The 25,919-nt window shown below is 49.3% G+C and overlaps 3 protein-coding genes across 6 annotated transcripts; 2 read left to right on the plus strand and 1 right to left on the minus strand.

The window, feature by feature from the left end:
* The first annotated feature begins 200 nt into the window (after positions 1–200).
* Positions 201–3,385, plus strand: SNRPB (small nuclear ribonucleoprotein polypeptides B and B1). The gene is made up of 7 exons (XM_050907450.1): positions 201–244; positions 352–503; positions 1,018–1,129; positions 1,388–1,540; positions 2,550–2,688; positions 2,869–2,994; positions 3,196–3,385. Exons 1-7 carry the CDS (start codon positions 242–244, stop codon positions 3,231–3,233), a joined length of 723 nt encoding a protein of 240 aa, XP_050763407.1. The 5' UTR covers positions 201–241; the 3' UTR covers positions 3,234–3,385.
* Positions 3,386–4,276: 891 nt separating this feature from the next.
* Positions 4,277–10,949, minus strand: DDX27 (DEAD-box helicase 27). Its single transcript, XM_050907449.1, has 21 exons — positions 10,755–10,949; positions 10,447–10,581; positions 10,285–10,344; positions 9,807–9,966; positions 9,388–9,434; positions 9,142–9,228; positions 8,247–8,352; positions 7,980–8,153; positions 7,507–7,657; positions 7,258–7,357; positions 7,008–7,149; positions 6,780–6,933; positions 6,583–6,664; positions 6,330–6,507; positions 6,083–6,189; positions 5,853–5,952; positions 5,655–5,749; positions 5,427–5,553; positions 5,073–5,157; positions 4,793–4,867; positions 4,277–4,501 (listed from the first exon to the last, which is right to left on the minus strand). Exons 1-21 carry the CDS (start codon positions 10,842–10,844, stop codon positions 4,486–4,488), a joined length of 2,271 nt encoding a protein of 756 aa, XP_050763406.1. The 5' UTR covers positions 10,845–10,949; the 3' UTR covers positions 4,277–4,485.
* Positions 10,950–11,078: 129 nt separating this feature from the next.
* On the plus strand, positions 11,079–25,782 carry ZNFX1 (zinc finger NFX1-type containing 1). 4 transcript variants are annotated; one of them, XM_050907447.1, is made up of 15 exons: positions 11,079–11,123; positions 12,344–12,480; positions 13,200–13,539; positions 13,690–15,437; positions 16,230–16,361; positions 16,620–16,768; positions 16,987–17,130; positions 17,566–17,683; positions 17,950–18,197; positions 18,317–18,456; positions 18,772–18,926; positions 19,604–19,749; positions 20,120–20,230; positions 20,943–21,038; positions 23,226–25,782. In XM_050907447.1, exons 2-15 carry the CDS (start codon positions 12,426–12,428, stop codon positions 25,656–25,658), a joined length of 6,015 nt encoding a protein of 2,004 aa, XP_050763404.1. In that variant the 5' UTR covers positions 11,079–11,123; positions 12,344–12,425; the 3' UTR covers positions 25,659–25,782. The 4 variants fall into 4 exon arrangements, with proteins under 4 accessions (XP_050763404.1, XP_050763405.1, XP_050763403.1 ...); XM_050907448.1 differs by having other exon boundaries at positions 13,765–15,437; XM_050907446.1 differs by having other exon boundaries at positions 13,200–15,437; positions 16,987–17,139.
* The last annotated feature ends 137 nt before the right edge of the window (positions 25,783–25,919 follow it).

The following is a 25,919-nucleotide window of genomic DNA, read 5'->3' on the forward strand; positions in this document are numbered from 1 at the left end:
CTCAGCCGGCGAGCACCGCCCGGACCGCCCCCGCCCCGCCGGGCCTGTCCCCGCCCCCGGAAACGCGTCCATCGCGCGCCGGAAGGGGCGGTGCGCGGCGCTGGCGAGGCAGCCGCGTGCGGGCGGGCGGGCGGAAGTCGCGGCCGCCGCGCGTAGCAGCTTCCGGCGGAGCGGGCAGCGTTTCGGGAGCGAGTGGCGGCGGCGGCGGCGGCGGCGGGAGGGAGCGCGGAGAGCTGCAGCCATGGTGAGCCGGGCGCTCCGGCGGGCCCGCGCGGCGAGGGTTTCCGCGCGGCCGCGGCGCAGCGAGCCCCGCTCTACGCCGGCGCTCGGTGTAACGGCGGTCTCTTGCAGACGGTGGGGAAGAGCAGCAAGATGCTGCAGCACATCGACTACCGCATGCGGTGCATCCTGCAGGATGGTCGCGTCTTCATCGGCACCTTCAAGGCCTTCGACAAGCACATGAACCTCATCCTCTGCGACTGCGATGAGTTCCGCAAGATCAAGTGAGCGGCGCGGCCCGCACCAGGCGGTGGGAAGGCCGGGCGGCGCCCCGCCAGCCCTGCTCCCCCCGCGGCGCTGCCGGGCCCCGCCGCTCTGCTGCAGCGGGAGGCCCCGGGGCCGGCTGCTCGCTCAGAGAGCCAGCACAGCAGCTGGGCAACGTCTGCTGCCAGCTGCTGCAGAAATAGTCGTGGTTCTGGTCTCCTTTGTCAAATCCCCAAACTACCAAGGTTCAAGGGGCACTTCGTTTCAGTTCTTTCTTAGTAACCGGAATGTACCTTTATGTGATGCCAACGTAGTCGTTATAACAGTTAAGCATCACAGGGAAAAAAATCATGGAGATAATAGGCATCTTGTGTTTAGACTTCTCTGCGTGCTTAGTTTGAGACATATAAAAATGTGGTTTTTATGGTAGGTTCTGCTCTGGAGTAGCCTAGTCGTGTATTCTATTGCAAATTCAAAGAGCAGCATTGATTTCCCCCCCCTCCCCTGTCTTGCACTGTTTTCTCTTCTCACTAGACCTAAAAATTCAAAACAGCCAGAGCGGGAAGAGAAACGAGTCCTTGGTCTTGTGTTGCTGCGAGGAGAAAACCTGGTGTCCATGACAGTTGAAGGACCACCTCCAAAAGATGTAAGGAGAATGAGCGCAGAACTAAGGAGAAAGGGAAGGGAGGTCTGATAGATTTGCTTCCTTGCAGGAGAATGCGACTACAGTATTGTCCTAGACTTCCAGACACTGTTGCGACTAGGTCCAACAAATTTCACTGCAGGAAGTTCTAATCCCTTTGTGGGCTTGGACATTAATTGGACAAGGGAGGGCTGTGGGCATCCCTAGGATCTGAGGACTTTGGTTTTAATAAATCTTTCTTTTGCGGTGGTCTGTTTTCAGACTGGAATTGCCCGGGTACCTCTTGCTGGAGCTGCTGGAGGACCTGGAGTTGGGAGAGCAGCAGGGAGGGGAGTACCAGCTGGTGCACCCATGCCACAGGCTCCAGCAGGATTAGCTGGCCCTGTCAGAGGAGTGGGAGGACCATCCCAACAGGTGAGATGCTGTGACCCATTAAAAAAGAGCTGTCTGGTATATTCTAGGGTGGCTTTTAATTCTTGGTACCAATGTGATGCAAGAAATTGGTGAAGAACTGTAGTCTTAGTTTCTGTTACTGGGGAGTTTCAGCCTAGCGAAGCTTTTTTGGTACTAGATCCCCCTAGGAACTCTGTCTTACATGATGGAAGAAGAGGCTTGAAAAGTGCAGCTTCTTGCACAGAATTCAGGTGGTATCCACTGAATTCTACTATAGGTTTGTAGCATTATTTAATATGTTAAGAGACTGGTGTAACTTTCTCAAGGGATAGTGTCGTGGTTTAACCCCAGTCAGCAACTCAGCACCACGCAGCCACTTCCCCCTCCCCCTCCCAGTGGGGTGAGGAGGAGGAAAGCAAAGGAAAAAAAAGTAAAACTCGTGGGTTGAGATAAGAACAGTTTAATAACTAAAGTAAAATACAATACTAACAATAGTAATAACGAAATAGAATAATAATAGTAATGGAAAGGAATGCAAGAAAAAAAAAAAAGGAAGGGGGGGGAAGGAAAAACCCAGTGATGCACAATGCAATTGCTCACCACCTGCTGACCGATGCCCAGTTAATTCCCGAGCCACGATCCGCGCCTCCTGGCCAACTCCCCCCTCTTTCTATACTGGGCATGACGTTCCATGCTATGGAATACCCCTTTGGCTAGTTCAGGTCAGCTGCCCCGGCTCTGCTCCCTCCCAGCTTTTTGCACACCTGCTTGCTGGCAGAGCACGGGAGACTGAAAAGTCCTTGGCTTAAGACAAGCACTACTTAGCAACAACTAAACCGTCAGAGTGTTATCAACATCATTCTCACACTAAATCCAAAACACAGCACTGTACCAGCTACTAAGAAGAAAGTTAACTCTGTCCCAGCCGAAACCAGGACAGATAGTAACTTAAATCTTGCTTATTTTTTAGTTATTAATGTAAAGCAGATGTTGCGCTGTTTCTCTGTGAACCTGTTCATTTTGTTTACAGGTGATGACACCTCAAGGTCGTGGAACTGTTGCAGCTGCTGCTGCAGCAGCCACTGCTAGCATAGCAGGAGCCCCAACTCAATACACACCAGGGCGTGGGGGTCCTCCCCCACCCATGAGCAGAGGAGCACCTCCTCCAGGTAGGAATTACTCTAGAGAGTGGGGCAGCAAGGAGCTCATGTCATGTGGCAAAATTGGTGATAAAGACATATTTACCAGCGTCTGATGAACATCTGGTATTACGGAGGATTATTCAGATACCCAACTAGTGCCTCGAGTATTCAGCTGGATTTATATGCTTGTTCTTTCTCTGGCTTAAGGAATGATGGGACCTCCTCCAGGCATGAGACCACCTATGGGCCCACCAATGGGAATGCCACCTGGCCGAGGTGCTCCTATGGGAATGCCCCCACCAGGCATGAGACCACCACCCCCAGGAATGAGAGGTGAGTGGAGGTTATCTTAAATGCCTAGAAGCTGTAAGAAGCCATAACGTACATAAAATGTTTGAAGGCTGACGCATTTCAAAATGCCTCAGTGCCAAAAAAGGGGTCCTAAGGCCACTTTGAGCATGGGGAAAACGTCTTTGTGGTTTAGCCTTGCTGCTTCTTTTCTCTTCAATAGTCAACTCTTTCCTTTATTCCCAGGACCCCCTCCACCTGGCATGCGTCCACCAAGGCCGTAAGATATTCTATAATGTACCTTTGAACTGTGAGAAGACTGATTAAGGGAATATACTGAGCAGTACCACCTGTCAAAACTTTGCTATGTATATTTTATATTTACTGCTTGTGAAGTTTGCCCTTTTTAATAAAGTTGGAAAAGCCAATACTTTGAGTCACTGTTGTACTGGTCTATTTCAGGAGTGCAGCCGTTACCTTTCACTACTGCACTTTGGTCACCCCAGAAGAGCAGGTTTGAAGCAAAAAGCTTAATTTGTATTGACAGCTCAGAAGTTAACGGTTGGTCTGGGCCACTTAGGTCTATATTGGTCTGTGTTCCTTACAGGAACTAAAGCGTATCAATGAAATTTAGCAAGGCTGATAAAAAAAAAATTTGTAAATTTAGTAAAAATACAAAGAAAGAGTTTAAGTATGGGCTACTGATCAGAATTCTCCCTGCTTTATTCACAGTGGAACAAGTACAATAGTGCCTGTATTAGGAATAGTGATCTCTTGCTGCTTATTAGCCTGCAGTAAGCCTGCTTGATCTTTATAGGTGGAGCTGCATTACTTCGGGGGGGGGGGGGGGGGGGGGGCGGGGAAAGCCAGGATGAGCAAACCTATCATTAATTACATACAACAATATAAAACAGCCTGCATTCTGGTTGTAGTCCCTTCTTGCCTCAGCTTACAGCTGCTGTCTTTTCAGTTAGGAGGAAGCTGTCTGCGTCCCCCTGCCCCTGGAGATAATCCTTTCTTCAGATAGTAGCCTCCTGGAGATTTAATTTCTGTGACTGTTACCTGTGAAGCCATCTTTGTGACAGGTACTTTGAAAAACTTTTTTTCCCTATTTTAGAAATAGGGTCTCAACCATAGAAATCCTTTTCAGCTATATTAATCAAGATCACAGAAGTATATGAACAAAGCAATAAGTGTTCTCCAGTTTTTGCCCTAAAGTCAACTTGACCTAAATGAACTAAAAGTCTGGTAGAAAGTTGTAACGTATCCCAGCTCTCAGTCGCTCTAGCTATCCTATAAAACAGAGCAAACTTTTTAGAAAACAAAAAAGAAGAATCAATCCTTTATTGCATGGGCTGCTGAAGATGTTTTCACATAGGGTCTTCAATCAGGTATTAACCAACATCTCAAAGCTATTCCAGACCTTGGAAGAAAAACTATTTAATTTTACTGAAGTTGTCTCCTCACAGTATGAAGAAATCCAGGCCTTGGAGAGAGCATATCTGGAATTATGCATTTGGTAATTACCAACAGCTCTTACTTTCTCTTGTACCTGAAAGAGAAGATATTTGAAATGACATTCCACCAGCCCAACTCTCAATGACAGATAAGGAACAGCACCGAGCATTTTCTAGGCAATGCTCTCCCAAGTAGAAGCCTAGGAATGTGCTGTTGAAGTCAGTATTCTTGATTGCCCTCAGCATCAGACCTGCAGCAGGAGGGTAAGCTACTGCAGAACCAACAAACCTTTTAGCAAGGGCCTTTAAACAATCACAAGAAGAGGAAAGAGAAAGCGGGGGTGGGGGTGTGGAAATCTTGAATAAGAAAGTAAAGGGAGCTATACCTGGACTTGGATTTGAAGTTTCCTCCTTTCCTATGTTGGGCCATACCCAAGCGTTTTCGATCTTCAAATGATGGGCTTTTTAAGAGAGGGAGGGGAGGGAGGTAAGACAAAAGCCACTGGAGTACATCAATAGCACAGGCACTTCTTGCAAGAATCCCTTCTCTGCTCTGCCCACCTTTTCCCCCCAATATCAGTCCAAGTATCCCCGAGAAAGTCCAGAGATGCAAAAAAAATCCCACCTACTGAAATCTGGACTAATGTACTACTGCTAAGACATTACCCGGCACGGTACTGCTTCAGAGCCTTCCTGCTTGTGTTGGTAAGCTCTTCGTCAAACACAGACAATTTTTTCTTCCGCTTGGGGCCTAACACAGAGACAATAGTCAGAACATTGGCTGTAAAGAGAAGGCCACAGCATCATCTTGTTTACTAGAGCCCAGTAGCCTTGACCACAACAATTAGCCTAACCATCAGGAAAAGCAATGACTCCTCTCTGCAAACACGCACCCTGGCCAGCACCAGTGGCCATTCCTTCAAAGATCAGTGCCTCCCTCTATACAAATCAGTTTAGTTTACCTATTTGTAACAAAGTAAGTGACATAAGGTAAGTCAGCTGTAAAACAAAAGTCTCCACCTGCTGGTGCTGCTACTGGTTCCTCTTCTGGCAAGACTCTGGCTCGCTTTGCTCGGCGATTCCTTTTTGCCAGCCGCTCAGCATACATTTGAGATTTCAAGATTTCAAACTGTGACCTCTCCTCTGGCTGAAAGGTGTTAAAATGCAAGTTTACGGTGATGTGAGGTTTTGCTAAGGGAAAACTAGAATAGTCCACCCAGGGTCCCACTTGTCCATAAATGTACTCACTGTCATTTGGGCTTTTTTCTGTCTGTCCTGCATAAATTTCTTCCTTTTCTTTTTGCCTCGTAATGCTAGGTCAAACTCCTGCAGGGCTTTAGCCACTGGAGAGAGAAAGAAAAACGTAGAATAAAGAACCTCTTAAAGTACAGAGCAGCATCCAGTTGCAGCTATGGAATTTAACATGGCAGCAGTCTTATGACTCACGTTTCTCTTTCTTCCTCTCCTCACGGGTCTGGAACCAGCTCCGCTCCAAACCCACACCCTCTTGTTTTCCTGTCTCCAGCTGCTTCTTTGCCCTATTGATCTGAGGTAATTCAGGCAAGAAGTGAGCTCATGGTGGCTAAAAAATATCTCTCTCTTCCCTTTCTAAAGGAAGCAGGTTAAGTACATAAAAAAACTAAGGTAAAAAAAAAAAATCCTAAAAAACCGCTTACCTGGGCCTCTGACTGCTGCATCTCACGTTCCTCACGCTCCAAGCACAGAACTGCATACACATCTTTCTCTAGATTCTCAATCTTCTCTCGAAATTTTAGTATGACATCTGAAAACAATACAGTGTGAACATCAGAAGCAGCTCATGTAAAGTCCATCTTGCTTTTCAGCACCTCTTTTAATGTCCCTCTGTACCACAATACTCCCTGCGTACTGCTCTCCTGCTTTTTACCTCAGTGAAGTACGTACCTGGGGGGAGAATTCTGGCTTTCACTGCTGTTTTGGCACTCTTCACAATATCCTTCAGCATCTTGCGCTCTTCCTCACCCACAAGTGAAACTGAACGACCAGCCCTGCCTGCTCTTGCTGTGCGACCCACTCGATGAACATAGTGCTTGGTGGTGTTGGGCATGGTAAAATTGATTACCTATAACAGAAACAGCGTTAGTAGGGAAACAACATTAAAGGATTCATTAAAAAGCTCAGCACTGCAAATACTCACTGTTTTAACACCTTCAATATCAAGTCCGCGTGCAGCCACATCTGTAGCTACCAGAATATCAATCTGCTCATCCTTAAAGCGCCTGAGCAGAGATAGCAAATGCATTAGCAATGAATACAGCAATCCACTTCTGCCCTAAAACTTCCAACTCCTACCTTCTTTTTTTGCCTGTGATTGCCAACTAAGCCTGCTAATACCTGAGTGCTTCCAGCCGCTGTGCCTGAGAGAGGTTCCCATGAAGCTCCCCAACCCGTAGACCCATCAGCCCAAGTAGGATGTGCATACGGTGAGCTTGCTTCTTGGTCTGGGTGAAAAGCATCACATGATCTGGGAAGGTTCGTGTCAGTAGAGCTGAAAGAAAGTCCTCTCAGCAGCCTGCTTCATAGTCACCTACTGATTCCAGCTTTTCTTTGCTCATCACTAACCTGATACAATGGCCTCACGGTCCCCCTCTCGGTTGGGTCTGATCCGGATAAATTCCTGCCGCAGGAAAGGGGCAACATCTGTGTTGCTGTTCACAAAAATTCGGATGGGATTTTTCAGGGAAACAGAAGCCAAATCTTTCACCTACCAAAACAGGTTAAGAAAAAAAAGTCCACATAATCTCTCGTAAAAGACTAGACAAACTTCTATTCAACTTCCTGCCTCAATATGCTTCTCAGCAGCCTGTCCTACCTCCTCTGTCATTGTGGCAGAGAAAAGCATTGTTTGACGGTGCTTGGAGCACAGCCTGATTATTTCCTTCATCTGTTCCTCAAAGTATTCATCCAGCATCCTACACAGGAGAAAAACAGCAAGGTAAGGCAGCTTCATCTGGTTCTAGCTAAGAAACATTACTTAAGGCAGGGCAAAGACTGCTGTATAGCCTGGGAAAAAAGCAGGGTACTACCATCTCATTTTTCACTGCTGTCCTGCTTAGCCTACCTGTCCGCTTCATCCAAAATCAGCACCTCAACACTGCTCAGGTGGAAAGAAGGGCAGTTGTGGAGATGATCAATGAGTCGCCCAGGAGTGGCGATAAGAATGTCTGGCCCAGAGCGCAGAGCTGCTTCCTGAGTCTTCACATCTAGGCCACCTGAAAGAGAGCGAACGTGGACTGCCGACTCCCTGAGCAGGTTGCAGCAGAGTACACAAGATGCAAATTGCCTGAGGAACAGGAAACAACTCAGATTAATACCACATTCACAATTAGAAGTGACCCCACCTTTTCTTTCTCAGAAACCAACAAACAAAAAGTACGGCACAGTATTGGAAAGTGAGATTTTAAACCACAGGACACCTACTAGAAGCATGCCTGCAATAACCGCACAGCCTCCCGTTTTATAACACAGAATTCCCAGTTCCGTATAGTAGTTTACAGCAAGCTGTACAGTTCACATAAGCAACTTAATACTCACCTACAGCAAGGCAAGTTGTGACACTGCTGAACTGCGCCAGCTGTTTTGTGACAGAGTGCACCTGAATACCCAGTTCTCGTGTTGGCACTAGAACCAACACCCGTGTTATTGGAGCCTGACGAGGTTTGTAAATCAGGCGCTCAAGGACCGGCAAGATAAAGGCAGCTGTTTTACCTAAAGAAGAAAATTAAGAAGAATTACCAAGGATTACCAATTATTGTGAATAGCTAATTCTCCATGTTTCCTGTGCCCTGCTCAACCCCCTACCTGTCCCAGTGGCAGCACAGGCACAAATATCCTTCCCCAGAAGACCCACTGGGATACAAGCCTTCTGAATTGGGGTTGGTTGCTTGAAGCCAAAAGCTGTGATTGCCTACAAAGGAAATAGAGCAATTAAACTGTCTCTGGTATGGCCACAACTGGAGTACTGTGTCCAGTTCTGGGGTCCCGAGTACAACAGAGACACAGACATACTGGAGAGAGTCTGGCAAAGGGCCATGAGGACGATGAGGGGACTGGAGCACCTCACATATGAGGAAAGGCTGACAGAGCTGGGACTGTTCAGCCTGGAGAAGAGAAGGCTCAGGGGGGGAACCTGTCACTGTATATAAATACCTGAAGGGAGGGTGAAAAGAGGACAAAGCCAGGCTCTTTTCGGTGGTGCCCAGCGACAGGACCAGAGGCAACGGGCACAAACTGAAACACAGGGGGTTCCCTGTGAACACCAGGAAACACTTTTCACTGTGAGGGTGACTAAGCACGGGCACAGGTTGCCCAGAGAGGCTGCATCCATGGAGATGGATGCATCCTTGGAGATATTCAAAAGCTGTCTTGACATGCTCCTGAGCGACCAGCTCTAGGTGGCCCTGCTTGAGCAGGGGGGTTGGACAAGGTGACCTCCAGAGGTCCCTTCAAACCTCAGCCATTCTCTGATTCTGTGACAAGTCTCACTCAAGATAAGTGTTGACACATTGCAAATTAAAGAATGGTTTCCATTATTTGGGAATAACAGCTCCTAAAGGACTATCACACTAGCTCCCACATAATTTCCTTTTCAGAGAGGCTGCAAAGAGAAGAGGGATTTGACAGTTCTGATTGGTGGAGGGGAAGCTGTACAACGTTCTTCAAAGTAACATATGTAATAACTAAGCTAGGTAAATACCTTTAGCAAAGGTCGTGAAAGATTCATGTCCTGGAATGACAAGTTATCGTCATATTGAGAGGCATCTTCAAAAAAGCTCTCTGCTTCCTAGAAACAGCAACAACAAAAAAAACTGGAACAGAGCAACACAACATGCTATCAAAGGGCTCTGGGCTGTTTTTTTGAGCTACGGTTTGTTAACCAAAGTCAAATTCCTCCAGAAGAAATGCTGGAGAATGACCTGTTCTCATTCTGTCCAACACTTACCATTTCTCCCTTTTTTGATCTCCTCCGTTCCTTCACTTTGACTGTATCTGCAGAGAAAGAGAGACGTGACAGGAATTAACAAGCACAGCTAAACACATAACAAGATATGGTGACTACCTTCATCTCATACTTTTTGCTCTGAATGAGCTATTGAGAGAGAAGCCTCAGAAACAAGTACAGGCATGCAATGCAGTAAAATACCAAGCAGATGCCCTTCCTCAGGGACGAGTTCAATTAAAGTACTATGGCTACCATTCAAAATAAGCTTGACCAAAATCAGAAGGAATGTCGCAGAAGGAAGACAACAAAAAATAACAGGTTGTTGCCCACTCCCAGCAATGCTTCACTACAGACTTTTCTCCAGTGAGCCAGTCTGTCAGATTCTTGCTCCTCACCATCTCTCTATGTACTGCTAATACCTGCTTTTGTGAAGATAGTTTCATCATCCAATGAATACTGAGACTCCACATCTTCTTCTTCTTCGTCCCTACTGAAATCCTCACACTCCATCTTTTTGGTTTGATTATCCACAGTCTCCACATCTTCATCTCTCACTTTTGCTTGTTTAGCTTCTCTTTCCTAGAAAAAGATTAAAAAAAAAAACGTTTTAAAAAGAAAGGATAAAAAAGAAACTTCAATCCTTTGTGAGCTTTTGTTTGTTGTTATTATGAGCCCATTCACAGATCCATGGTTTTGCATAACCTTAAGCATTAACAATTCTGCATTCTCATCAGTTCAGCAACACATCAGGTGTGGCTGCAAACCCAGTCGAGGCGATGAGCTGCAGCTTGACCACTGCACCTCAGGATGCTTTCAGGGTCTGTGCCTCTGGAGGGAACGCAGTAGAAGGCCAAACCCACACCAGTCTTTTCAGTAACGAGAGAGAAAGGCCCTGACCTGGAACTTCCTTTTCTGTCTCACTTTCTCAATCTTCTCGTCCAGCGTCGTAGCTGCTCTCTAGGCAGGAAATCACAGAAGAGGAGCCGTAATAGGAGCCCGGGACAGCACAGGGCACTGTGGCCTCAGGCCCTGCAGCCCCAGTCCCGGCCCAGGCCTCACCTTGCCGCGGAGCTGGCGCAGTGCCGCCGCCCAGGCGCCTTCCCCGCCGGCCTCCGCCTCGCCGAAGACGAAGGCGGCGCTGAAGTCCCCGCCTGCGGGGCCCCGCCGCCTGGGGCCCGGCGCCCGGCGCAGCTCCTGCGGTAACACCAATGAGCAAGGACTGCGGGACGGTCGAACCGGACCGCACCGACCTCGGCCCCGGCCCGGCGCGATCCAACCCGGCCCAATGCAACCTGGGCCGGCCCCGGCCCGATCCAACTCGGCCCGGCCCACTCACGACCCAGGCGATAGATCCTGCCCGGCCCCACCTCCTCATCCTCGGAGCCCCCAGACTCAGGGTCCTCGGGCCCCGCGTCCCCCTCTGCGATAGTGCCCACCAGGCCCAGGCTCTGCAGCATGGCCGCAACCGCGCGGCTCTGCCCCGGAACGGCACGCCGCCGCCTGAGCCGGCGGCCGCGCCTGCGCAGAGCCGGCCCGGGCCCGCACTTGTGGGAGGGGCGAGGGCTGCCCCCGCCCCGCCGGGCGGAAAGGAAACCGAAAGCGGCGGCGGTGGGCGGCTGCTTGACGGTTCTCGGTGCTGGCTGCTCTTCCGACGGGTCACCGCTGGTGCTGGAGAAAGGAGGAGAGGCTCCTTATCGGGGATGCTGCCCGCCGGTGACGACCGGTACCGGGGGAAGGTGGGGGGCGCTGTCCGCCGGGAGCGGGCTGGGGCCGGGCAGCGGGGCGCTGCCCGCTGGGACCGGGAGGGGGCCGGCGCTGCCGGCTGGGGCCGGGAGCGGGCCGGGGCCGGGGGAGGGCGGCGGGGCGCTGCCGGCCGGGAGCGGGCCGGGGGCCGGGGGAGGGCGGCGGGGCGCTGCCGGCCGGGAGCGGGCCGGGGCTGGGGCCGGGGCCGGGGGAGGGCGGCGGGGCGCTGCCGGCCGGGAGCGGGCGGGGCTGGGGCCGGGGCCGGGGAGGGCGGCGGGGCGCTGCCGGCCGGGAGCGGGCCGGGGCTGGGGCCGGGGCCGGGGGAGGGCGGCGGGGCGCTGCCGGCCGGGAGCGGGCCGGGGCTGGGGCCGGGGCCGGGGGAGGGCGGCGAGGCGCTGCCGGCCGGGAGCGGGCCGGGGCTGGGGCCGGGGCCGGGGGAGGGCGGCGAGGCGCTGCCGGCCGGGGCGGGGCCGGGGGAGGGCGGCGGGCGCTGCCGGCCGGGAGCGGGCCGGGGCCGGGGGAGGGCGGCGGGGCGCTGCCGGCCGGGAGCGGGCTGGGGCTGGGGCCGGGGCCGGGGAGGGCGGCGGGGCGCTGCCGCCGGGGCCGGGAGCGGGCCGGGGCCGGGGGAGGGCGGCGGGGCGCTGCCCGCCGGGGCCGGGAGCGGGCCGGGGCCGGGGGAGGGCGGCGGGGCGCTGCCCGCCGGGGCCGGGAGCGGGCCGGGGCCGGGGGAGGGCGGCGGGGCGCTGCCCGCCGGGGCCGGGAGCGGGCCGGGGCCGGGGGAGGGCGGCGGGGCGCTGCCCGCCGGGGCCGGGAGCGGGCCGGGGCCGGGGGAGGGCGGCGGGGCGCTGCCCGCCGGGGCCGGGAGCGGGCCGGGGCCGGGGGAGGGCGGCGGGGCGCTGCCCGCCGGGGCCGGGAGCGGGCCGGGGCCGGGGGAGGGCGGCGGGGCGCTGCCCGCCGGGGCCGGGAGCGGGCCGGGGCCGGGGGAGGGCGGCGGGGCGCTGCCCGCCGGGGCCGGGAGCGGGCCGGGGCCGGGGGAGGGCGGCGGGGCGCTGCCCGCCGGGGCCGGGAGCGGGCCGGGCGGGGGCGGCGGGGCGGGCCTTGCGGGGAACTGGAAAGCGAAACTTTCGTCGGTGGCGGGGCGGGCCCGGGCGCTCCCGGGCCGTGGGGGGAGCGCAGCAGCGCCGAGCGCGACGGCGGCTGTGTTCGGGTGCAGGAGCGGCGCAGCCCCCAGCGCTGAACGGTGCCTTCGCCCCGGAGAGCTGCCGCGCCCCGCAGAGGAGTCACCGGGGCAAGCGATGGAGGGTGCCGGGCAGGAGCCTTGCTGCCGGCAGCCCCGAGCTGGAGGCAGAGGTGCGGGTCGCCTGGCGAATGCAGGGCAGAAGGCTGTGGAAGGGCTGGGGGATGATGCTGGTACAGGGGGAACCGCTCCATCCTTGCCTGTGTATAGTGAAATTTCCTCTCAAGCCTAAATTCCAGTATTTCCTTATTTGCCCCTGGAGTCTGGTTGGGGCCATGGTGATGATGCACTGCAGCAATCTCTTTGCTAACTGTTTCTGCTAGTATTCAGTGCTTCCCTAAGTATTCTGTTGAGAGCATGACAAAGGCTATATGGTCTTTGCTTCCTGCAACTCTGAGAGGCCAGACTTTGTCCAGAAGGTCTGTGTTTTAACTGTGCTATATACAGTCAAAGTCAGCTGCTGCTGCCTTTGTCATTATTTCAATGATGGCTAACTCCTGAGGAAATCCTGTCCTGTGCAGGAAACTTCATCTTTGGCCTTTCTTAATTCTCCTTTCTGTTCTGTGGAAAAGGGTTTAGTTTTTTAGTGTCTTCATGGCTTATCAACTTAAGTGAGCTCTAAGCATGACGCTCTTTTTAGCAGTTAGAAAAAGGGGTACAAAGGAAACACCAATTGGAAAGTCTGGGTGCAAATACAATGGTAATTTTCTAACTTGATGCCAAATATCCAAAATATGCTATCAGGCCAAAATGCTCATGCATTTGTGTTGGGAGGCTGGTTAATTGATTTATAATTAAGGAGTGGTTGGTTTGTTTGTTTGTTTTTTTTAAGGGCATGCAGATCGTTGGGATACTGGTTTTATACGAAGAGGCAGAAACAGAACAAATAATGTGTCCGGCCAGGCAGCTCAGTTAGAGGAAAGCCCCCAAGCCAGTAATTATACTCTTCTACCTGGGCAAAGAGAGGAGAGACTTGGTGGCTGGATTTGGAGGGTTCCTCAATCAAGCAAGAATAAACCAAGAAACCAAGGTGGACAGGCCAACAGTGGAGCCACAGGACACCGGAATGAACAGGAGAATGAGGGAAGGAGAACGAGGCATCAGGGTGGACAAGCACATGAGAGGGCCAGAGGACCCTGGAATGAGCAAGAAAATGAGAGTAGAGGAAGGAGGTATCAAGGTGGACAAGCATATGAGAGGGCCAGAGGACCCTGGAATGAGCAAGAAAATGAGAGTAGAGGAAGGAGGTATCAAGGTGGACAAGCACATGAGAGGGCGAGAGGATCCTATAATGAGCAAGAAAATGAAGGTAGGGGAAGGAGGTATCAAGGTGGACAAGCACATGAGAGGGCGAGAGGATCCTATAATGAGCAAGAAAATGAAGGTAGGGGAAGGAGGTATCAAGGTGGACAAGCACATGAGAGGGCGAGAGGATCCTATAATGAGCAAGAGAATGAGGGTAGGGGAAGGAGGTATCAAGGTGCACAAGCCCAGGATGGAGCTAGAGGGCTGAGGAATGGGCAGGAAAATGAAGGTAGGGGAAGGAGGATGCAACCTCGGGAGAATCCTCATTTCTACCAGAGCCCTACCCCAGGTGGTGCCCAGCTCAGTGAGCAGCCTCAGCAAGTCAAAAGGATTGGCTATAAATTCCTGGAAAGTCTCCTCCAGAAAGACCCTTCGGAAGTTGTCATCACACTTGCTTCCAGTTCGGGTTTGAAGGAACTTCTTTCCCAAACAGCTATGAAACCCAATTTCCTTCAACTCATTTGCCAGGTGCTTCGAAAAGCGTGCAGTTCCCGCATGGATAGACAGAGTGTCCAACAGCTTCTTGGAGTGGTGAAGGAGTCCAACTTTCTCAAGATCTGTCTGCCACAGTATGTGTCTGACATGATAACAGAAGCAGTCCCTGCTGTACGTCATCAGTACCCTGTGCATATCAGCAACATCATTTCACTTCTTCAGGACCTGATCAGTATTTTCCCAGCCAGCTCTGTGCAGAAAATATCCATTCTCTTGACAGTCTTGCCAGCATCCATAAATGCCCTGAGAGCTTCTGGTGTGGACATCACAGAAGAAACAGAGAAGAATCTAAATAAAGTCCAGATGCTCGTGCAGCATCTGCAGGAGAAGAGACGTGAAGGCACACTGAGGGCTGATAACTATACTCTTATGCAGCCTCGGACTGATGGTCAAGAAGAAACGTATCGTACAATGACCATTTATCCGACATATAATGAGGTACACCATGATGAGAAACCCTTTCTACGTCCCAATATTGTTTCTGGAAGATATGAGAGCACCAGCATTTATCTTGACACTCATTTCCGGCTTTTGAGAGAAGACTTTGTAAGGCCTTTAAGGGAAGGTATTTTGGAGCTTTTGCAGAGCTTTGAGGACAAAGGTTTGAGAAAGAAAAAATTTGATGATATCAGGATCTACTTTGACACACGGATTATTACCCCTCTCTGTTCCCCAACTGGTATTGTTTACAAGGTCCAGTTTGACATAAAACCGTTGAAGTTTGTACGATGGCAGAATTCCAAACGGTTGCTCTATGGATCCCTGATCTGCATGTCCAAAGATCACTTCGAAACATGCCTTTTTGCCACTGTTTCTAATCGTGATAACGCAGATCTTGCCCACGGGATTGTGCAGCTATGTTTTAACGCACAGAGCCAGGCACTGCTGGCAGAGGTTCAGCCCTCAGACTCCTTCCTCATGGTAGAGACAACTGCCTACTTTGAGGCCTATCGGCATGTGTTAGAAGGGTTACAGGAAATCCAGGAAGAAGATATCCCATTCCAGAAGTACATTGTGGAATGTGATGCACAGGTGAAGCCGCCAACATACCTGACAATGGATACTGCCTACAACTTTGCACCCTTGGTGGAAGATCCCATGTCAGATGAAGAGATGTACCCTGATAGTTTGAGAAGGCAAAGTGTCCATGTTCTAGATCCCAAGCAGTGGCTTTCAATGGAAACCTTGAGATTAGATGAGTCTCAGATGCAGGCATTGAGTCTTGCACTCACCAAGGAGCTGGCTATTATCCAAGGACCTCCTGGGACTGGTGAGAAACATTTGCTTTAAGTCTCTGTCATTTAAGGAGTTCTCTCCCATTTAGGGAGATTAACTTCAGAGAAAGTCAGCTGTACTGTCTCCAAAGCTTTAGTCCCATGCCTAATTGATGCTTGAGTAGCCCAGTTAGCGTGAGCTGTGGAGAAGTTTAAAATATCCTCAAATACCCATGTCTGATCTTACACGTTGCTGACCTAGTTGCAAGTAGACGCCAACTGCACTGTTGGCTCTGCTTGTGTATTGGGGTGAAAAAATTTTCAACCATCTTTGATAACATAGTACCTCTTGCTGTGCAACAGTCCTATTTGTCTTCATAGCATATTAGAATGTTGGGAGTGTTCAGCCATGATCCTCTGTGTGAATAAAGCATTACGAGATTAACTGTAATTGTTCTAAATGGTACCTGAACTCAACAAGCACCACTGCTTGTATTCCACTAGTATGTGGATTTTTCATGTGCAGCCAAATGTCATGTATGAAGCCAGTATCAGAGTGGGCTGGGGGACGCAGTGGCAGAGGAAACCCTGGGTCCAGGTCCAGTTGTACTAACCAAAAGACAACATTCTTGCAGAGCATGGCCTTGCTCAACTACAGGCCAGAAAGACAGTGTCATGCTACTTTGTTTACATTTTGTAAACTAGTTACCTCTCGGGTCAGCTCTCTTGGTACAGACCAGATTTGCAGCCTAGGAGGAAGTCTTGTATCTGGTTTTGATGATTCCTGTGTTTCAAGGCACTCCGTAGAGGGTGGATTACCCTTTTCTGATTCTGAGCTTGTTTTGCAGGGAAGACTTATGTGGGTTTGAAGATTGTTCAGGCTCTCTTGACTAATAAGCATGTGTGGCAAAGCACTGTCCAGAAGTCTCCCATCCTTATAGTCTGCTACACAAACCATGCACTGGATCAGTTCTTAGAAGGTAAGAGTACCTGACAACTATGATGGAGGGTCAGGTAGAAATTATAGTATAACTCTTACTCTGCCCATCTTCTGCCATGATGACCTGCCATTTTGGCTTTTTCTAGTGACTCTAGCCCCATTGATACACAGAAAGAAAACTTCACTCAGACCAATCCAGTATAGTATTTGCAGACAAAGGGTGTTCTCCCTACCCCTTGTCCTACTGCAGAAAGCAGAGCTTGCCTTTTTAGTACTAATATTTCTCTTTCATTCCCAGGAATATACACATTCCAAAAACATGGGATGGTGCGTGTTGGGGGCAGAAGTAGCAGTGACGTCCTGAAGCAGTTCACCTTGAGGGAGCTGAGGAAGAAGTGTGAATTCCGATACAACTTGCCAATGCATCTCCGCAGAGCCTATGTGAATGTACGTGCAGAATTCACTGGAGGTGATGGGACTGGGTTGCCTGTGCATTGGAGGAGCTAACTAAACTTCCTCCACACCTCTTCTTTCACCTTGTCTTACCCTGAAGTCAGCCTCTTAATTCTTCTGTCCTTGTTCACTTTATCAGTTTCTTGTCCTGCTGTTTCTGAACTTTGTTTCTATGAGTATGATGATGCCTCCCTTCTCTTTGTTCTGAGTAGATAACCAATGAGATGAAACAGGCTGAGCAAGAGCTCCATGAAGGAGCGAAGCACTTAGAGTGCACAACATATGGAGTTCTGCATGAACGCCACTTGGAAGCATGCATCGCACCCCAGCACTGGGACAGTTTGATGAATGGTCTGGTAAGAGGGGTCCCTTTCTTCTGAGTCAAGCAGTCCCAATGTATGCTTACTACCCTTTCTGCTAATGAGTCTGAGGTTCCCCAAGCACACTTCTTTTTAGCATCACGTGGCTACTAGGAAAGCGAGGGAGTGAATAGCAAGCTGTGCCAAGTGACAGGAGTCTAGACCAGGCAGGGCAGGCAGGGGCTTTAAATTTTGCTCCTTTAAACTGCAGAGATTCTAAGTGATCTTTATCGCATAAAAATACAAGTGCCCAAATGAAAGCCTCTTAAACTGAAGGGGAGGAGGGATGCTCTTTCTGAAGATCTGAGGCTGCTCAGACTTTCTACCTCTGGAGGTCTCTCAGGGGACTTGTCCTAGTTGCCTGCTGCTGCGGCATCATCCTAAGACTCTGAACTGCAATAGGCCTGGCTGATTTGACTTTCCTTATATTAGGATGATGAGGAGTTTTACTACAGTGCTTCACAACACTCAATGATTCTGGAGTGGCTGGGCCTTGGTGTTACTGTCTTCACCCAGAATGCTGCAGAGAATATAGGGGCTGAGAATCCAGGTAAAAAAAAACCAAAAAACAAAACAAACAAACAAAAAAACCCAAACAGACAAAAACCCCACTCATCCTCTACAGGTGTGTTTGCCTAAGCAGTGCACATGTGGCAGAAAAGAGACACTGCTACATAACAGACACTGAAAGATGCATGATACTGTAAGGTAGCGGAAAGAAGATTAACCTTAATTTCCACATAGTGATCTGACTGCTGCACTGTGATTCTGCTAGAGTGGCTGTGGCTTACTGCATGTGACTGATGACTCTCACAGGTGGTCAGCAGGAGAGAGAGGAGGAGTGGGAAGGTGAAGCAGAAGAGGAGCTTTTGGAGATCCCAGAGGAGGCTGACCTGATTCAAGCTGACAGAGTGATTGAGGATGAAGAGGCAGCAAAGCCTCAGGGAAGGAAGGAGGAAGAGCACAGAGCTGTTCATGAACTAGCCAGCATGCTGTTGGCTGTGAAGCTGGAGGACCAGGAAGAAGGAACAGCCCAGTCACAACAGAAGACTATGCAGTGGGAGGTAACTGCATGCACTAGCATGCTCTGGCTCTGCTTGACTGTGTAAAGAATAACATGGGGATGCTAATACAGAAGAATCTTTGTCTGTAATTGCTTATTGGGGAGCTTTTTTTTCTGCAGGTAACTGCTGCCCAGAGGAAGAAAATGAAACAGAAGATGAAGGTTGAGCTCCGTAAACTGAGTGCAATGACAGAGTTAGAGGCCAAGGCTATTCAGGATCTGTGGCAACTTGACCTGAGCTCCCGCTGGAGGCTTTACAGGTGACAAAGCTGTTTTGCAGGGTCTGCCAGGCAAATGTTTCCTAGGACTGTTCCAGTTTGCAAACTCTTTCTGTCAAGCCATGGTGTTTCTGTCCATATCTGTTCAGATTCTTATTTGAACATCCTTGTTCTGACCTTCCCTGTACTGCATGGGCAGTGCTGTCATCTCCACTGTGTGTGTTCGGGACTAAGTAAAGATGCTAATAATCTCTTGCCCAAAAGACACAGAGGAAGTTTCGAACTGAATCCACTCAGAACTTCTGGATCACTATCCTGTTCCCCTTGCTGTGTGTGATAATGGTGCTTTCTTCTCAGGCTTTGGCTGCAGACCTATCAGGGGTTGATTCGACGGAGGATTCTGCAGCATGAACAGCAGTATCAGGCAGCTGCAGAAAGGCTGACAGAACTGCGGCTGCAGGAGGATCTCTGCATTCTCAAGGAGGCCCAAGTTGTGGGGATGACAACTACAGGTGCACCGCAGTTGGGAAGCAAACCAGTATTGCACTGCATCCAGTAATGGTTAAAGGACCTTGTTGCCAAAAGATTAGTACCATGTGCTGCTTGACAGCCTGGGTCAGGCTCTGCATTAGTCTGCAGCCTTCTTAATCTCTGACTCCCTTTGCAAAAGTGGCTATTGTGCGAGTTGTCAATTAACTGCACGAGCAGTTTCTGTGCGCTCTTGCACTCCCTCCATCTCGAGCAGCTTTCTTCTAATAGAAATGCTCCACTCCTTGCGCCTGAGTAAAGCACAACTAATATCTGCACTGCTATCCCCACATCACCTTCTGGTGATGACAGTGTAAAGGTCATTGTAATATGACCCTTTGGAGAGACAATTTTAGGTTTATTTATGTGTGTTGATCAAGGTATCGAGTAGGTATCTTATGACTGAAGAGACCGTCGGGAAAGGGCCAAGGCAGGTATAGGACTCTCATCCCCACCTGCCTTCCCCAATAACTCTTCATATAGAAGCCATCCTTGGTATGGTGCTGTTTTAAAGTTCAAAAAGCTGAGTCTTGAAATGGGGCATCTTGGGAAGAACCCCACTCTTTTCTGGGACACAGCCTACTCCCCTCCGTGAAAACTCTTGTCATACTGCCTGTGTGTGATTATATTCTGCTAAGGTTTATCTTCTCTCCTTGCTCAGGTGCTGCCAAATACCGTCAGATCTTGCAGAAAGTAGAGCCGCGAATTGTCATTGTAGAAGAGGCAGCAGAGGTGCTTGAGGCTCACACCATTACTACTCTGAGTAAAGCTTGCCAGCATCTCATCCTCATTGGAGATCACCAGCAGGTAAAATCCATGACTAATGCCTCTAACTGTTGTGCAAATGTACTAGAACCTTTTAACCAAACACCATATGTGAAAGGTTGCCAAGACTTACTGCTCCCCAGCTCCCACAGATGCCACAGGTCCTGTCTCCTTTAGTCTTGGAGTAGAGCTCCTGTGGGACTTGTCTTTTAGTTGAACTGATAGGATTTTACATGTGTTTGTATCCACTTCAGTTGTGACTGTATCTAACTTTGATATTTAGCGCTTCTGCAAGAAACCAGTCTCTGGCCTTTCTATGGGGGACCAGTGACAGAAAAAGAGATGAGTGAAAAATCTTACTAATACATAGGAAAAGTGCTAAAACATGGACCTCCTATCCCTTCTCTTTCAGCTGCGGCCCAGTGCAAATGTATATGACCTGGCCAAGAACTTCAATCTGGAAGTCTCTCTCTTTGAACGGCTGGTGAAAGTCGGTTTCCCCTTTGTCCGTCTGAAATACCAAGTGAGGAAGAGCTAGAAAAAACTCCATTGCGTTTGCATTTAGGTTGTTTTAAGTTTGTAGTACGCTTAAGTTTATACTTCTACTCTCAGAGCAGCCTCAAAGAAAAGAATGTGCTATTTAATCCCCAAGAAGAATGGTAAGAGCTGTCAAACTGCCACAAACAGTGTCCCAGTATATTTCCAATTATTTAGTGATGTCGTCCGCAACACCGTGGTTCCACGTGTTTTAGTGCAACGAACATGGCTTATTGTGGCATCTGAAACTTCCAGAACTCTGGACACTGACAGCACAAGTAGTCTCAGGCTGCTTCCTGCTAAACTGCTATAATCATCTATCTTGGTACCTGGAGAAGCTAATTCTACCTCCAGCAGTCCTGTATTAAAACTACCTAGAAGCGTTCATGTGGTGGTTAGGGTGAGGTGCTGGCTTCTGTTATCTAGAACAGTGTTCTTAGATTTGCGCTGAAACCAGCATTCTTTTTACAACAACATTGCCAAATGATTTTCTTGAAGATACTCTGCTACTACTGCCCCTGTAATTGCTGGTAGTGGTGGGGGAGGGTGGGGATTAGGAGGTGCTCCCTTCTTGACTCTTACTGGAAAGTCATCTTTGTCTTGTGTTCAGCCACAGTCTGTACAGTGGAACAACAGAATATTGACAGGGAAATATGGTGCTCCTTCCTCAAGACTGATAAAGCTGCTTTGTGTTTCAGCACCGCATGCGTCCTGAAATTGCCCAGCTTCTCAGTCCTCATATATACCAGGAGCTGGAGAACCATCCCTCTGTCCTGAAGTATGAGAACATAAAAGTGAGTTTTCAGCAATCCAAGCAATTGCTTTTGTCCCCTGTTATTGGCTAAAATGAGTTTCTGTAAAATACAGTGTTCAAGGATTTCAAATTCTTTGATCAAGTTCAGTTATTGAAATTTATACCTGAATCAAGGAAATGTGTGATATAGAATTAGGCGAGTAATTTGTAGTTCTTCTGGCATTAGTGATGGTGGACACTGGAAATGGATCCAGTACTGATGACTTTAAAAGAACAGTGAAAAATGGAAGAGGGACCAAAAGAATTGTAGGAGATTGAAAGCTAGGAAGAAATCTTAAACGAGAGACTTAAAGCATAATATGTGAAACTCCAACATAAGATAGGTGACCTGAACAGTGGAACCCTCCTTCCTTGGGTTCTCTGTTTGGGCATTTTACCAATACACAACATCTGCAAACAAGATCTATTCAGCTTAAAAGTATAAAGCAATCACTTATTGGCTAACATGCACAATAAACAGCTAGAATTTAATAAGTTATAAGCCTTAGTATGCTTGCCACACCGTAAGACACTTGAAGAGTCTTTGCTATAGTCAGGTAGGTGTCAGTCAGAAGAAGCGTCAGCCTCTGCTTCTTCCTTAATGTTACTGAGTTTCCATCTTACACTAACTCGCTGTTTTCTGATTTGTATTTCTGCACCCTAATTAGGATTTCGTATCTCTCCATGTTGGTGTTTTTTTTGCATCTTTGAACTATTAACAATCATCTCTGTAATTTTACCTTTCTTATCTTGCATAGCCCCGTTCTGCAGACTTGCTCGCAGCTCTCTGTCACAACTTAATTATTTCCCCGGAAGTCTGAGCCAAGGTTACACTGCTATGCTATATCAGAGCCAGGCCTTGGATCTCTGAAACACAAGTGACTGAATACCTTGGGAGAAAGAATTAGAGGTAGTTACAGAAAGAGGATTACAGTGGCTTAGCCTATGTAAATCCCTCTTCATGAAAAAGTACTAGTTAGTTAAAAGCTCTTTAACTAGATGAGGAAAGCATACTGAAAACTATAGCAGAATACTGAAGCCAGAAAAGAGAAAATTAATACCGAAGATGATTTAATTACTAGAATAAGCTATCTGGGAAAGTGGCAGGTCCTCTTTTGGTATCTTGAAATCCAGATCAAGTTTTTTGTAGAAGATGTTTTAGTTAAACAAATAAAAAAACCAAACAAAAAAACCCCCAAACCCAACCAAACAAAAAACCAACCAACAACAAAAACCCCACCCAGAACACACAACAACTTAGGAGACCTCAAAATTTTACACCGCTTCTCCTATGAGAAGCTATTCTGGAGAATCTTATGGTTCCATCTGGCCTTAAAACAAACTTGAGATACCAAAATGCATCAAAATTGAATCTTCCCATCTAGTACAATAACCAACATACGTGACTATGCCACTATGGACAGACACCTTGGAAAACGAGAGATCTGTGTTTGATGTACAAAACCTGTTCTTTCCTGATAAAAACAGTCTCTGGGTTTTGGCATGCAGCCCAAGAATTTCTTATGGGTAGAAGAATTCCAGTTAACAGGCAAAAAATAAAAGTCCCCACTAACTCAAGGCAAATGGAATTTTTGAATAGGTGAGCAGACAACTTTACACTCCTGGAGCTGGTAAGTGACTACTGGAGTCCCTAGTGTTCCTAGTTTTCCTGGTGGAAAAGCAATCCTCCTTGCTTCTTTATGTTTTTACTGCAGTAACAGAGAAGGCATGTTTTTTGCTAGGCAGTTTTAAGCAAATGCTAAGCCCTGCGCACTGGTAACTTACTATCTTTTTCCCACATGGCCAAAACAAGCCATTGTTCAAGCCACGAATGTGAAACGGAACTCTGATGCTTTGAGAAATGTTACTAGCTCTTAATCTTCTCTCTTCTATAACCTGAAAAGGTACAGTAGAAACAACTCTGACAAGATAGGGAATAAAATCATCAACAGGAACTGATTTCATCCTAGGATACTGAAATGTCACTAATAAGCTGAAATGTGATTAATAAGCTTAAATTCCTCTCTGATGAACATACTATGGAAATCTAAGAGGAAATCGCCTAAGTATGCAGTAACTGCATACTGTAGTCCTCTCCTTAAGAGGAGTGGATAATCGGGGACATGGAAACAGGCTGCAGTGACAAAAGCTAGAATTCTGTTTCTGACATTGCTTTCTCTTGTTTCAGGGGGTCTTATCTAACCTCTTCTTTGTGGAACATGACTTTCCTGAGCAAGAGATCCAGGAAGGGAAAAGCCACCAGAACCCACATGAGGCCCAGTTTGTAGTGGAACTGTGCAAATACTTTTTGTGTCAGGATTATCTACCTTCTCAGATCACCATTCTCACTACTTATACTGGACAGCTTTTCTGTCTGCGTAAGCTCATGCCAGCCAAGACCTTTGCAGGTGTGAAGGTTCATGTAGTAGATAAGTACCAGGGGGAGGAGAATGATATTATTCTGCTGTCACTCGTGCGGAGCAACAAAGAGGAGAGAACTGGGTTCTTACAGATCCCTAATCGGATATGCGTAGCATTATCCAGAGCTAAGAAAGGGCTGTATTGTATTGGAAATATGAGAATGCTTGGCAAGGTTCCTCTCTGGAGCAAGATCATTCACACCCTTCGGGAGAAAGGTCACATTGGCCGCTCATTGGTGCTTTGCTGTCAAAACCACCCTGAAACCAAGACACTGGTATCTACAGCAGCAGACTTCAGCAAAGTCCCGGAAGGAGGCTGTAGTCGTCCCTGTGAATTTAGGTTGAGTTGCGGACATGTTTGCACAAGGGCATGTCACCCATATGACATACAGCACAAAGAGTATCAGTGTCTGAAGCCTTGTCAAAAGGTGCTTTGTGCAGATGGGCACCGCTGTCCACGGTCATGTTATGAACCCTGTGGACCATGCATGGTGATAGTAGAGAAAACTATTTCTAAGTGTGGCCACCTGCAGATGGTGCCGTGCTCTACTCCAGACAGTGAGTTTCTTTGCCAAGAACCTTGCCAGAAAAAGTTGCACTGTGGGCACACATGCAAAAAATTCTGTGGGCAGGAATGCACGAAGCGGTGTCCTGAACTGGTTACAGTCACGCTGAAATGTGGCCACAACCAGCAAGTTAAATGCTGGATCACTGAGGAGATGGAAGATGAGAAGCCTGTGGAATGTAAGACTAAGTGTTCTGTCACACTGGAGTGTGGTCATGTGTGCTCAGGTTCCTGTCATACCTGCTTTGAAGGAAGATTTCATAAGCCATGTAACAGCCCGTGCAAGCGCTTCTTGGTCTGTTCCCACAAGTGTCAGCAGCCTTGTACTACAGAATGCCCTCCCTGTCAGCTGGAATGTCAGAACCACTGTATCCACAGTAGGTGTAAAAAGAAATGTGGAGAGCGCTGTTTTCCATGTGCTGAACCATGCGAGTGGCGGTGCCAGCACTACCAGTGTACCAATCTTTGCTCTGAACCATGCAATAGGCCTCGCTGCAATGTACCATGTGCTAAGCTGCTCTGCTGTGGTCATCCTTGTATTGGATTGTGTGGAGAGCCCTGCCCAAAGAAGTGCCTTGTTTGTGACCATGAGGAACTCACTCAGATCTTTTTTGGCTTTGAGGAAGATCCGGATGCTCGATTTGTACAGCTTGAAGACTGTGGCCATGTCTTTGAGTCCCAAGGCCTTGACCATTATATGAATGAAGATGATGATGTCATCAAGCTGAAGGTATGCCCTATCTGTCAGACACCTATCAGAAAGAATTTGAGATATGGTACCATTGTGAAAAGGCGGCTAGACGAGATAGAAAAGGTGAAAGAGAAAATCCAAGGCCCAGCACAGGAAATTGAGTCTAGCAGACAAAGACTGCAGACTGCACTGACAGGGAATGCTGTTCTACAGAGGAATCTACCCCTTAAGTACCTCATGCTAGAAGATAAACTAAAAGCTTCTGATCTCTCCACAAAGAGTATCGGACTAATTGAGAACCAGCTTAACTTCTACAAACGTGTAGCAGACCTAACCAGTTCTATGAGCAAAATTGATGCGAGTGAGAGGAAAGGGCTGAGAAAGCGGCTGGATGAAGTCCAGGAGTGGCTGGATAAGCCACGCCTCAGTTTTACAGGACAGGAGCTCTCTGACCTGCAGTCTGAGATCCAGAGACTGACCTATTTGCTGAGCCTCTTGGCAAGGTGCAAAGGTGCGAGTGGGATGATCACCCCAGCGCTTGCAGCAGAGATTGCCCGTGCACGTGGGATCCTGGAAGGGACAAAGAAGTTCACAGAGGAGGATGAGGCTGCAGTGAAGGCTGACCTGGAGAGGCTCTGCGCTGCCTTGCCTGTGTCAGGGCTGGGCATCTCTGAAGCCGAGCGGGTGCAGATTGTCAGTGCTATTGGCTGTCCCCGCGGCCACTGGTTCAAGTGCAAAAATGGGCATATCTATGTGATTGGGGACTGTGGGGGGGCAATGGAGAGGAGTAAGTGCCCCGAATGCCATGCAGTCATCGGGGGCACAAACCACGCTCTGGACAGCACCAACAGCCTCGCCTCTGAGATGGACGGGGCGACCCACGCAGCCTGGTCCGAGACCGCCAACAACCTGCTGAACTTCGAGGAACTCCACCGGCTGCTGTAGTGGGGCGTCTGCCCCGCTTCTTGTCGCCCCCGCCCCGCCCCGGGGACGCCGCATCGGCTCCCCGGGCGCTCGCTGCCGTCCCTGTAAGCTAATAAAGTGTATCGGTGCGCTCCGGGGCAGTCTCGTCTGTCGGGGCGGGGCGCGGGACCGGGCGGGCTTGCCGGAAGAGGCGGGGCAGCGTCGTTGCTGCCGTTACCCGGAAGCGGATGTGACGGACAGTCGGTCCATGGGCAGCCGTGACGGAGCGGTACGCGCCGGTGG

Source organism: Gymnogyps californianus, chromosome 17 (genome assembly GCF_018139145.2).
Source record: "Gymnogyps californianus isolate 813 chromosome 17, ASM1813914v2, whole genome shotgun sequence".
NCBI classification, from domain to species: domain Eukaryota; kingdom Metazoa; phylum Chordata; class Aves; order Accipitriformes; family Cathartidae; genus Gymnogyps; species Gymnogyps californianus.

Excerpts from the sequence above, each read along its gene's own strand:
- SNRPB (XM_050907450.1), top strand. Across the intron at positions 1,541-2,549 it reads TGGGAGGACCATCCCAACAG|GTGATGACACCTCAAGGTCG; the intron begins GTGAGATGCTGT and ends TTTTGTTTACAG. Across the intron at positions 2,689-2,868 it reads CAGAGGAGCACCTCCTCCAG|GAATGATGGGACCTCCTCCA; the intron begins GTAGGAATTACT and ends CTCTGGCTTAAG.
- DDX27 (XM_050907449.1), bottom strand. The coding sequence starts at position 10,844 with ATGCTGCAGAGCCTGGGCCTGGTGGGCACTATCGCAGAGGGGGACGCG. Across the intron at positions 10,582-10,754 it reads GGGGCTCCGAGGATGAGGAG|GAGCTGCGCCGGGCGCCGGG; the intron begins GTGGGGCCGGGC and ends GTGTTACCGCAG. Across the intron at positions 9,229-9,387 it reads GATCAAAAAAGGGAGAAATG|GAAGCAGAGAGCTTTTTTGA; the intron begins GTAAGTGTTGGA and ends TGCTGTTTCTAG.
- ZNFX1 (XM_050907446.1), top strand. The coding sequence starts at position 12,426 with ATGGAGGGTGCCGGGCAGGAGCCTTGCTGCCGGCAGCCCCGAGCTGGA. Across the intron at positions 12,481-13,199 it reads GCCCCGAGCTGGAGGCAGAG|GGCATGCAGATCGTTGGGAT; the intron begins GTGCGGGTCGCC and ends GTTTTTTTTAAG. Across the intron at positions 18,457-18,771 it reads TCCCGCTGGAGGCTTTACAG|GCTTTGGCTGCAGACCTATC; the intron begins GTGACAAAGCTG and ends CTTTCTTCTCAG.